This window comes from Odocoileus virginianus, chromosome 1 (assembly GCF_023699985.2).
Source record: "Odocoileus virginianus isolate 20LAN1187 ecotype Illinois chromosome 1, Ovbor_1.2, whole genome shotgun sequence".
NCBI lineage: Eukaryota > Metazoa > Chordata > Mammalia > Artiodactyla > Cervidae > Odocoileus > Odocoileus virginianus.
Genome location: NC_069674.1, coordinates 50267477 through 50280781, shown reverse-complemented (window position 1 = coordinate 50280781; position 13305 = coordinate 50267477). Strand labels below are relative to the sequence as shown.

Sequence of the window (13305 nt, the reverse complement as noted above, 5' to 3'; positions counted from 1 at the left end):
GACAAAAAAAAAAAAAATCTAAAGTTCGAAGGAAAAGTGGAAAACTACTAAAGACCAGCTGCAGCATCAGAATAGATTAATGTTTCCAAATACATCAATTATTAACATCTGAATCGTATCAGTGGTTGTTGTAATCACATCCTCACTTGCCCACTACTACCCCAGCCAGGCCCCAACAACCAGCACCACAGAGCTGGCTGATGATCCCCAGTTCCCGTCCCCTTCGGATCAAGTAAGGTGTCCTTTAGGACCAAAGGTGGTGGAGACGGTAAACAAGAGGCACACGTCACCAGAGATTGGAAGGCTCTTTAATAGCAAGCGTATGGTAATTACATCGTTGGATGAGATCCTCACCCGCAGGGGAGTGAGGAAGGAGCAGGTGTAGACAGGGTTCAATTTGGGGTTTACACTGCTGAAGCATCTAACGAAGGGCAACAGTTTTTGGCAACCCATTTCACAGTTCTGTAATTTACAAGAGATTTCTTCAAAAAGAAATATAAAGGCAAAGAAAGCATACACACCCGGCATGAAACATTTCTCACCTAAAAAACAAAAGCCCCAAACCATTCCTTGCTTTTGCTTCTGATGCGGCTAGCTCAACGTTGCTCTCTTACACAAATGAAGACTGTTCACAGATGGTTTCAGGTTTTCCCTAAAACTGACGGTTTACTCTCTCCTCTAAAAAGCTGAGGAGATACAAAGCACTGCTCTGTATCTTATCTGCCTAGTTATCAGAAGGTATTTAAAGTAAAAAAATGAATCTGAAGAAACAAAAACAAAAGGAAAAAACAGGCAAAGGCAGTTTTTACAAAGAACAGACCGTCAGCTTTCTCCGTGGTACTGAACAACTTGAATGCACAGTTCTCAGCAAACTAAATGTTCATCTGTGTGTGGCCTGGCACCTGCTTTTAACTACTTGTGCCTATTCAACCATACCATGCTTTAAATGGACTTTCTACAACATGAAATGCTCACGGGTCCTCTGTTTTTGTAATCCAAATGTGAGTACAGATATCAAAGACATCTTATTAACAACCTGCCCAATGAACATGAGCTTTAGCAATATATTTTACCACAGACACCACGTTGCCACGGATACCAGTGGCTACTGGCATTCTGGCAAGTCTGAGAATTAGTCTGCATAAAATCCAGAAGACTTCAGCCTTTCACCTCATACCTAATATCACCAAGATAACTGATTGTGTCTTTATGGAAGAGGATTCATTTTTAATGCAAAACATTTGAGGCTTCTCTGGTACTCTGAAGACTACACCATCAGGCAATGGCATCTCTTTGAAGTTAACACTCACTAGAAGGAAGCTGGATCTGGGATCCACTTGAGTTTCAATTGTGCTCTTTCTACAATCCGGAAGCATGGTGGAGGAGGTGGGCTCTGCCCTCTGGCCAGCAGGGACACTTCTGATACAGACCCTTCTCTGCAGCTGACAGCGAGGTCAATTTTGGTTCTCCTGCCTGCCAGGTGATCAGTGGCCCCTCTCAGATCTGACAGCACTTTGGAAATACAGGCTTCTCAGGCTGGTGGTTTAATGAGGAACAGAATTCCACCAATTTGCAGGATATCCACTGTCTCCTTGGCTGGGGTGGGGGTGGATTTTTAAAGCCACAAAGCCACCCCTCACTCAGGCCTTGCCTCTCAACAGGCAAGCAGTCCGTTTTCAGGAAAGCAGGACCCTGGTGAGATAGCCAGGAAAATAGTTCTCTTGTACTTTATAGAATAACTGCCTCTTGGCTTTATTTATTTAAATAGTCAGACCCTAACTCTGTCATTCTATTGAACACCTCACTCATCTCCTCCTACCACAGGTTAAGTCCTGCCTATTCTTAGGTGTCTTCACTCAAACCATGGGAAATCAGGTCTATTCATACCACAGATTCCCCACCTGTACATTTTAATATGCAAGATTTCTAAAATATAAATTCTGACAATGCTCTAGCATCACAGCTCCTCTGGGTGCAAACACTTTGTGCTCTCATGAACCGGAAGCAGTATTTAGAGCTATACTTGTGCTGGGGAAAGGTTTCTGCTCCTACGTGGACACTGACTGTGGCAGGAGAGAGGTTTCACCTGCAGACACTGGAAACCTTGATTCTGGCACCAGGACACAAGGAGAACTCCTAAATAAGAGACTTTTCATGTTCTAGGCATGGGGGGAAAAGCACTATGTGCTGCTGGGAGCCTGGAAGACTTGGGTGGACACTGGGGTCTCCAGGGTGATGACAGGCATACTAGGGGGTCTCACCTCCCTCCAGAATCTGTTCTTCAACTCCCCAAAGTCTCTTCAGTATGATTATTAGGCAGGGAAAGTAACTGTATCACCATCAGAAAAGTGTTTCTGTGATTCACTCAAACCTGGGATCCAGGTTTTGTAATGTTATCACGGGCATGACTTCACAGTTAGGCCACAGTGATCAATAATCAACCAACCATCCGCCTATTCACACACCCACCCACACTCACACACATGACTGTGCATACACACTCAGTCACTTCCTATTACTTCTTTCTCTCTCCCTGGATGACATGGCGACAAAGTACTCATCTTTCACTCTCTCCCAGCTATTCCTCATGTGAATTCCCCTTCTCAGTTAAGTTAAACATATTCTACTGCCAAAGCCTCAGTCTGTCAGGGCACCAGGAAAACCCTTGCCTTCCACAGCAAAGCACGCCAACTGGAATAAGTGTGTTTTCCACATTCCTGGGGGCCCTCCTTCACCTTCTCACCCAAGGAAAAGAATCTCATCAGCCCCTTAGCATCGGGGCTAAGAGGCTGTGAACACTCAGACCAACACAAAGAAGATTCATAATAAGGTATTTCCTTTGCATTTCTTGAAGAGTTTCCTTGACTGTAGCTCTTGATACACACACACAATAAGACAGTTAAGGAAGGGCAGTGTTTCAAGCAGGAAGGCAAACACCACCTGCTTTAGGTGAGTAAAGTGACTGGCCCAAGGTCACCGGCAGAGTCAGGACTAAAGCCAGGCCTCTCTCCTGACTCCTGGGTCTCCGCTCCTCCCGTGGGGCCACAGAGTCTCTCCAGTCAGTGCGTTTGTGTGTTTGTGAGTCTAGCCAGGGAACCACTTTCATAATGAGAACCACAGGCTGCCTGTGTCCCTGACCAGCCAGGTGAGGCTCCACAGTGAGCAAGCTCTAGTGCCAAACAGAGAATCCACAGCGCTGGTGGGTGTGTGTATGTGTGCACGTGTGTCAGCGTGCACTGGAGCGGATATGCACAATCAGAGAAAACGAAGCTTTAGAGGAAACAATCTGATTCGCAAAGTTCTTTGGGGTTTTGCCACAAAAATAAGAAACACACAGCGATGTTCCCCCCAACCCCTGGGGGCAGAACTAAGACCAGATTTCTCCCCGGCATGGAATGGCTGAGTTTATCTCAGCTCAATTTTTATAAACAGAGAACATTCGCATAATAATACCAAAATGCATCTGGTCAAAGCCTAAACACTTTTTTCATAAAATACATTTTATATTAATGTCCATTCCATTTTCGAACATATGTAAATTTAGATTTTTAAGCATCGAACTACAAAATTTCCAATTTACCTCTGAGTGGAGCAAGCTAGTCAAGCGTCTTCATCTTGGTGGCAGAAGTCATCCTTTCGGCCTACCGTGTGAAAATGGAGCTTATGGATCTGGGGGGTGCAATTCCAATCACCTGTGCTCAGGTACACAGCCAATCAGAACACGGGCATGAGAGCAAGGCATGGAGTCTGCTTACCCCGCTGGATGAAACCTCAAGGTTTGCTTTGTTAACAGGCTACTCTGAAGGAAATTCATTTCACTTCAAGTTAACCTTTAATATGTCTTTCCAAGAAAAAAAAAATCAAGACAAAACGTGGGCACTGAAGCACGGATGGAAACCGCGAAATTATTTTACCCAATGACTTAAAATTGCAGGACACCATTTTAACCACGAGCAGCTGCGCTCCTCACAGCACCAATCAATTAAACAGAAAATGTTGAGATAATCAAGTTTACACCGACATGCCTGGAAGATATACAAGACTCCCATAAGCTCTGTGGCCTCTACCACTGCTTTCTTAATCTAAAACTTTGACAACCCAACAGGCACATGTGTGCATGTTAACAACAGTTCCACCCCAGATGTTACGATTTGTCAAGTGTTGTAAAAGAGGCAGTCCGCATCTTTTATTAAAACCAGAGATGCAGAAGGGTCTAAGAAAAATGAATGTTCTAAATAATTCCATGTTAGCATTGCAAAGAATTTCCCCACTCAGTGTTTGTGGCCAAAAGGTGACAGCAGTGTTTCCAGTTATTATCACAGTTGTTTCTGTGAGTTGTCTATTTTGATCATTAAAACTTCCCCACTGAACCAAGCTAACCCATGATTTAGAAAGTCCCACCTTCATATCACTTTATGACTTCATTGCAGTTGAGTTCTTCAAAGCACTTGATTACAATTTTTAAATAAATTATAGAGTGGGATCCTTTTCTTGACTTTTTTGAAAGAATAAGAGATGAATTAAGGAAGTAAAGGATTCCATCATATTTAAAAAAATTTTTTTTAATCCTGCTTTATTTTCCTTTTAAATTTATCTATGGCTTCAAAGTTTAAGTGGCACTTGGATTCGGGATGTTTTCATAATTTAATAAGTTGCCATCTTGTTATAAGGAGAGAAGGTAAATGTTTCATTTCATATGGGGGTGGCTTATAAACGTTTTCAAGAAATCAATAATTTATGTCACCCCATTTATATTCTCCACTTTAAATGTGGCTTTGGAATCAGCATGTTTTAAAATAATTGAACATGCAAGTAATGTTTCTACCTAACCATGAACCAGTTGCTCTATATCCAGGTAACTCAGTAATGGCAGAACACTTAAACAAAGGCGTCTTTGCCTCTCTTACCCTCTTAATCCAAAATTAAGTAATTCTCCTTTTCTGCCCGTGTATTCGCACTTGGGCAGTTTTAATGACTAGATATTAAAACTCATGCTTTATAAGCAAAACCTTCCACTTACACACACTTAAAAGGTACATTAAAAGTGCAGACTGCATTTCTTCTCTGCCATGCTTTCCCTCAATAACGTCACCTGTGATGACTCAACGCATACCCTTAATACATTCAGAGTTCTCAACATTCGAGTCAGCAAACGTTAGTTCTCCAACATAAACTCAAGAGAGAACAGTCAGCCACAGAATGGACTCTAAATTCAAACTGGCAAAGGCTACCAAGACAACTCCATAGAGACCCACTGAAACGGGAGTAAAATTCAGGTCACTTCTGAGCAAAGCTCATCCCAGATATTGTGTGGTCATTAAGAAGGTATTTCATATTAATTTGGATGCTGGGAGTCAGACGTCCTGTTTCGAAGTGCTAACGCAAAATGCTAACCCAGGAGCTCTCGACCCCACCCTAGGTACACGGGGCTCACGCTCCTTCTCAGGCGGGAGCCCTTGGAAGTCTACTGCTGGCTGACCCCCATCTGGGGGTGGTCCGCTTCTGGCTCCTCCTCTTCCACGTCTGCACTGTACTCTTCAAAAGCGTCATCATCTGCATCCGGAAGCCCCAGTAACTACAGGGGAGAGAAGAGAAGCAGCTGTGAGTGCACGTGGCCAAAAGGCAGGAAGACAACCAGAGGCGGCTGATACGGACTCAACAGCACTGATGACAAGGGAGGCAAGGAGGCACAATGGAGAAAAGACACTCTCTTCAGTAAGTCATGCTGAGAAAACTGGACGGCTCCACGTAGAAGAATGAAATTAGAACATTCTCTCACATCATATACAAAAATAAACTCAAAATGAAGTAAGGATCTAAATGTAAGACCAGAAACCATAAAACTCCTACAAGGAAACATAAGCATAACACTCTTTAACATAAATTGTAGCAAATTTTTTTTTTGGATCTATCTCCTAAAGTAAAAGAAATAAAAGGAAAAGTAAACAAATGGGACCTAATGGAGCATAAAAGCTTTTGCACAGCAAAGGAAACCACTGACAATACAAAAAGACAACCTACTGAATAGGAGAAATATTTGCAAATGATATGACTATTAAAAAGCAGACATTACCTCAGAATGGGAGAAAATAATAGCAAACGAAGCAACAGACAAAGGATTAATCTCAAAAATATACAAGCAACTCCTCCAGCTCAACTCCAGAAAAATAAATGACCCAATCAAAAAATGGGCCAAAGAACTCAACAGACATTTCTCCAAGGAAGACATACAGATGGCTAACAAACACATGAAAAGATGCTCAACATCACTCATTATCAGAGAAATGCAAATCAAAACCACAATGAGGTACCATTACACGCCAGTCAGGATGGCTGCTATCCAAAAGTCTACAAGCAATAAATGCTGGAGAGGGTGTGGAGAAAAGGGAACCCTCTTACACTGTTGGTGGGAATGCAAATTAGTACAGCCACTATGGAAAACAGTGTGGAGATTTCTTAAAAAGCTGGAAATAGAACTGCCATATGACCCAGCAATCCCACTTCTGGGCATACACACCAAGGAAACCAGATCTGAAAGAGACACGTGCACCCCAATGTTCATCGCAGCACTGTTTATAATAGCCAGGACATGGAAGCAACCCAGATGCCCATCAGCAGACGAATGGATGAGGAAGCTGTGGTACATATACACCATGGAATATTACTCAGCCATTAAAAAGAATTCATTTGAATCAGTTCTAATGAGATGGATGAAACTGGAGCCCATTATACAGAGCGAAGTAAGCCAGAAAGATAAAGACCATTACAGTATACTAACACATATATATGGACTTTAGAAAGATGGTAACGATGGCCCTATATGCAGAACAGAAAAAGAGACTCAGATGTATAGAACAGACTTGTAGACTCTGGGAGAAGGCGAGGGTGAGATGTTTCAAGAGAACAGCATTGAAACATGTATATTATCTAGGGTGAAACAGATAACCAGCCCAGGTTGGGTACATGAGACAAGTGCTCGGGCCTGGTGCACTGGGAAGACCCAGAGGGATCGGGTGGAGAGGGAGGTGGGAGGGGGGATTGGGATGGGGAATACATGTAAATCCATGGCTAATTCATTTCAATGTATAACAAAAACTACTGTAATGATGTAAAGTAATTAGTCTCCAACTAATAAAAATTAAAAAAAAATAAAATAAAATAATACCTTAAAGAAAAAAAAAAAAAGCAGACATTACTTTGCCAACAAAGGTCCATTTAGTCAAGGCTATGGTTTTTCCAGTGGTCATGTATGGATGTGAGAGTTGGACTGTGAAGAAAGCTGAGTGCTGAAGAATTGATGCTTTTGAACTGTGGTGTTGGAGAAGACTCTTGAGAGTCCCGTGGACTGCAAGGAGATCCAACCAGTCCATCCTAAAGGAGATCAGTCCTGGGTGTTCATTGGAAGGACTGATGCTGAAGCTGAAACTCCAATACTTTGGCCACCTCATGCAAAGAGTTGACTCATTGGAAAAGACCCTGATGCTGGGAGGGATTGGGGGCAGGAGGAGAAGGGGGCGACAGAGCATGAGATGTCTGGATGGCATCACCAACTTGATGAACATGAGTTTGAGTAAACTCTGGGAGTTGGTGATAGACAGGGAGGTCTGGTGTGCCGCAATTCATGGGGTCACAAAGAGTCAGACACGATTGAGCGACTGAACTGAACTGAACTGAACTACATTGTTGGTGGGAATGTAAATTGGTGCAGCCACTATAGAAAACAGGATGGAGGTTCCTCAAAAAGCTAAAAACAGAACTACCATACGACCCAGCAATTCCACTCCTGGGTATGTATCTGAAGAAGAAAAAATACTAACTCAAAAAGACACATGTACTCCAATGTACACAGCACATTATTCACAACAGCCAAGATATGGAAGTAACCTAAATGTCCACCAACAGATGACTGGATAAAGAAGACGCAAGGCACACATACACAAACACAAACACACACATACACTGGAGTTATTCCTCAGCCATGAGAAAGAATGAAATTCTGCCACTTGCAACAACATGGATAAACCTAGAGAGTATTATGCTTAGTGAAATAAGTCAGATAGAGAAAGACAAATACTCTGTTATCACTTATATGTGGAATCTAAAAAAATCATATGAATGCATATAACAAAACAGAAAAAGACTCATAGATAGAGAATAAACTTGTGGTGACCAGTGGGGAGAGGAAAGGAGAAAGGGGCAAAACAGGAGTAGGGGATTCAAAGATACAAACAGCTATGTATAAAGTAAATAAGCAACAAGAATATATTGTATAGCATGGGGGATTATAGCTACTGTTATGTAATAACTTAAATGGAATATAATTATAAAAATATTGACTCATTACACTATGTTGCATACCTGAAACTAACAAAATGTTTTAAATAAATTATATTTCAATAAAAAAAATTCAACAGCACTTAACAGGACTCAGTACAGCAGCTATGGATATCTCATGGACGTCAATTACCTTTATAATTATTTTCATAAACTTATTTGATGGAAATGTCAATTGCTCAATGGATTGGTGCTCACACAGCCAGTAGGTTTTATCAGAGTCTAGAGTCTCTACTTTTAATATCACCCACATATAATATTCATGCATACACAGATATCTGGGCTGTCAGCAGCAATACAATGAACAGTTCTGACTATCCCATCAAGATGTTAGTATCTATTCCCCTCTATATTTTCTCCTATAAAAATGCATGCTGCTATTATTCATAACACACGTAAAAACACAGAAACTACTAAAACATTCAACAAAATGGTTAAAATAAACTATGGTGCATCCATAAAATGGAATCATATATTCACTTAAAGTAATATTTTTGAATAATCTAATGATACAAGAAAATGTACTGGACTTCCCTGGTGGTCCAGTGATTAAGAATCCACCTGCCAATGCAGGGGACATTGGTTCAATCCCTTGTCTGGGAAGATCCCGCACACCTCAGGGCAAATAAGTCCACACGTCACACTTACTGCACCTGTACTCTAGAGCCCAGGTCCCACAAAAGAAGCCACCACAATAAGAAGCCCACACACCACAACTAGAGAAAGCCCATGCACAGCAATGAAGACCCAGCCCAGCCAAAAATAAAAATAATTTTTAAAAAATGTTCTCGTGTATAAAAAGATGAAAATTACATTTTCATTATGATACAATTTTTTTTAACTATACACAAATGCAAAGAAAAAAAGACTTCAATGAAATAAACCCACATTTTAAGAGTAGTTTTTTAGGCAATGTGATTATGGATAATTTTTTTCTTTTTGATCTTTCTGTATTTTCCAAATGCTCTATAATTATCAAGGAAATTCACAATAAATACACAGTAAACATTTTATTAATGCACTGGCTGGTCCTGGGTTAGAAACTGTGAGTGCCCCTTGCTGGGTCAGTTCAATATGGATGAATGCTCTGGTGCCGGCAGGAAGCCATGGCTGTGGGCATCTTGGCCTTGTCTGTGATCCAGGGCTGCCAACACTCAGCTCCTTGATGAAACTTTCTCACATGTGGCCCCTTGATTAATCATTTTCAGGCAAGGATCAACCATTTTCAGGCCACTTCACTGAATGGCCCTATGATACAAAGACTAAATGCATTAGGACAAAGTAAGATGGACTGTCCCATTGACTCTGCACTGCCTCCCAGCACCCTGCCATCCTCCCCCTTGCCATTCCCTCTCAAAGACTTCCAGGAGGAAAGGGTAAGCTGAGTCCTGACCAAAGTAACACCTTTACCCTGAAGTTCTCAGACCACAACTCTTTACAGGTCTCAGAGAGCTCTCTGAACACACTTGGGACAAAAATCATCTGCCAGGCATCACGGATCATATGATGCATGGGGTCTGCCAAGGCACCACAGCCAGCTGCAGACATGGGCTCAAAAGGCTGCAGCTGTCTCAGAGATACTGCTGAGTGTGGAGAAGTGCGGGGAGGGCGCATCTTGTCTCCACAGTGTGTGCTGGGGGGAAGGGAGAAGCCCCTTTCTCATACCACTGTCTCCCTTCTGTACCTCAGTGGGTGGGAAAAAAGGTAAAGTTGGACTCCAAGCAGGGAAAAAAGATGGTTGGTTACCATGAACATAGTTGACTAGTATTTTGGTGTTCAGTTTTAAGAGCTGCTGGATGACACAGCAAAGTGAAAGTATCAAATGAACGGTACCATTGAAGTAGCTGATAAAACATAAATATTGCTGCTCTGACCAAGAACTTCAGTGTCACTGAAATGCTAAAAGAAGACTCATGAATTCAATAAGAAATGTAACTTCTCATTGTACTGAAGGGATGCTCCTTAAAAGAGGAATGGTCACTGGATTCCTTTTCAGTTAACAAATCCGACTGGCTGCCTGGAACCTTGGGTTCAGGACGATTCTGAGGCTCAGTGGGGAAGATCCTGTTCAGTTAGCAATGGCTGTCACAGGTACAGAAAGTGCAGCTGAGGCATGCATCTATATACTGGCCATCTTGTCCTAAAGTGACATGTCATTGATTATCCTTTGCCATTATACTTTTACATAATTTACATGGACCCAAACTGTAGGTACCCCTTACCCACCCTCTCCTCAGCTTAGGTTGGCTTGTAGAAGGGGTTCCAGCAAGTCAAGCGTGAAACCCTTCCCCTCTCCTCTGCCCAGCTTCCCACCTTATCTTCTGTGTGAATCCAAAGCACATAGGTATAGGTCCAGAGCATCAGCCACACTGGGAGGCCCTTCTCTTTGGCAGGAAATATTCAGATGCTAATTTGAGAGCTCAACATCCCTATCCTTGGGCTTCCAAGGAGTGCTAGTGGCAAAGAACCTGACTGCCAATGCAGGAGACATGAGAGACATGTGTTTGATCCCTGGGTAGGGAAGATTCCTTGGAGGAAGGCATGGCAACCCATTTCAGTATTCTTGCCCAGAGAATCCCACGGACAGAGGAGCCTGGTGGGCTACAGTCCGTAGGGTTGCAAAGTGTCAGACACACCTGATCCAACTTAGCACGCATGCATGTACCCCCATCGTTATAGAGAGAGAGAGAGAAAAGAAGTAGCTCTCAATGGCTGTCAGGACATTTCAGGTACCTTAGTAAAGGGTCTTCAGATTCATTGAGAGGTTCTGTGGAAAAGGCACTGGACCTGGCAGCTGGAAGCCAGGGTTCTGGTTGGGGGACCCCACCTTTGCTGAGCCTCCGCATCCTTCTCTGCGAAGGACAGCCGCTCGACTCCAGAGAAACTACGGAGATTAAATGAGAAAGTGAACGTGGCCAAGGTCTGTAAACCATACAGCCTCGTATGAATCATCTAGTTACAAAGACTGTCTGTTTCTCATTTTAAAGCACAGCTAGTTCAGTGATTCAAGGGGACTAATGATGCATGAGTAGCCTGTCTCCACCCCCAGCTACTACTTCTCTCTTCTGTTGGGCTTGCTTCTAGACCCCCTCATGGCTAATCAGTCCTAGGAAGTAGGACAAGAACTGAGAAACTCAGTTCTATCAGCCTCTTTATTTGATTCTCAGGGTTCCATTCCAACGAACGAACCAATTCTGTCATACTTTGGATTCAATCATAAGACTTAATATTGGTTAGGATACTGTGCTAGGTACTGTATAAGCAGCTTTCTGTACATGAATTCCTTTGGTCTTCATAATAATCCTATGTGGTAGGTATTATTATTATTTCTCCTTTACAAAGAGGTGTTGAGTAAATTTGCCCAGTGTTACCCAGGAAGCATCAGAGGAGGATTCAAAACCAGGCCACTGGTTTGTAGACTTTACATAGCTAACCACCAGGCTACCCGGGAGATTCCCTTCCAGCTGTCCATGCTATTTCTATAGCTGGAGGCTTCAGTGTTTTCAACTAGGTAATAAACATTAAAAAATTCAATATGCAGTGTTAGCATCAACATTTATGAGTATGTACAATTTGGAAGCATGCAGAGGAGAATGAAAAAAGCATAAGAGCAAGAAAAGACACCATACAGAAATGTAGTCATCTAGCATTCCCACCGCTGCCTCCGCTGTCATCTATGGAAGATAGGTCTAACTTCTGGGTTACCAGAGGTGGGCGTGGGGTGGGGAGGGAGAACTGGATGAAGACAGTCAAAAAGTACAAACTTTCAATTATAAGTTATTAATAAATACTAGGGATGTAATGTACATCATGGTAAATATAATTAAACATTGCTGCATGCTATATAAGAAAGTTGTTAAAACCGTAAATCCTGAGAGTTCTCATTACAAGAGAGAAAGGTTTTATTTTCTGTTTCATTTTGTATCTGTATAAGATGATGGATATTCACGAAACTTACTGTGATAATTATTTTTCATGATGTATATAAGTCAAATCACTATGCTGTACACTATAAGCTTATACAATGCTTTATGTCAATTACATCCCAATAAAACTGGGGAGGAAAAAGAACAGATTGAAGAGCCAGACTGGAAAAAAAAAATAAATTTAATTACTGGGTCCAAAATTTTAACAGTCAAGAAGACATATCAGAAACAGGAGTATAAACAGACTGGGAAGAATCCTGAGTCCTTGCTTTAACTGTACCCACACATTCTTATAAGGAAAAAGACAGGCCAAGAAACCCTGTCAAGTATATTTGAATTACTCCTGATAGAATCATTCACTTTTAGTAAAATTTTTTCACTTGCCTGGAAAAAATCTTTATGATTGCTCTGGACAACAATGATAGCATTCCCAGGGTCTTGCTCCTTTGGAAGTGTCTCTGAACACATAAGAACTACTGGAGTCCACCCATCCTAACAGAGTTGTACCTAACGGGCAGAGGTGCCAATCCTTGAGAACTAAAGCTCTTTGGACCCATGAGAGTATTGGTTATCTGCAAAACTAACTCCAGGTCTTTTTAAAGGTAGTATAAACTAGCTGAGGCTGAAATCAGTTGGCATTTAGCATCTGCTATCTCTAAAGGTGGCACTCAAGCACTCAGATTATAGTGTCTTTATAAAAGGAGACAGTATCTAGGCCTTGGAGTGCATGGTCAACCAGCTAGGCATCTGGGGCTTCCAGGAAGAGCCCTGTGGCTTCTGAGGTCCCTGTAAGCTCCTTCCAGAGGACTTTTTGAAGCAGCATTTCTCATACCTTGCTGTGTATATGACTCACCTAGGGATCTACCTAAAAGGGAGACTATGATTCAGTGGGTCTCAGGTGGGACCCAAGATTCTGCTTTGCTAACAAGCTCCCAGGTGATGGGGATACTGCTGATCCAGAAACCACAGCCTGAGTACTGAGACTCTAAAGCATTTGGGAAATTTGTCACTGTTTATCTTAAGCCAGGAGAAGAGAACGGCAGGG

The 13305-nt window shown here is 42.2% G+C and overlaps 1 protein-coding gene across 1 annotated transcript in view; it reads right to left on the bottom strand.

The window, feature by feature from the left end:
- Window positions 1-292: 292 nt before the first annotated feature.
- MTURN (maturin, neural progenitor differentiation regulator homolog) overlaps window positions 293-13305 on the bottom strand; it is a 33354-nt gene continuing 20341 nt past the window's right edge. The window contains exon 3 of the mRNA XM_020892475.2: window positions 293-5575. Coding sequence (XP_020748134.1) covers window positions 5465-5575 — 111 coding nt within the window. The 3' untranslated portion in view covers window positions 293-5464. The remainder of the gene's footprint in view (window positions 5576-13305) is intronic.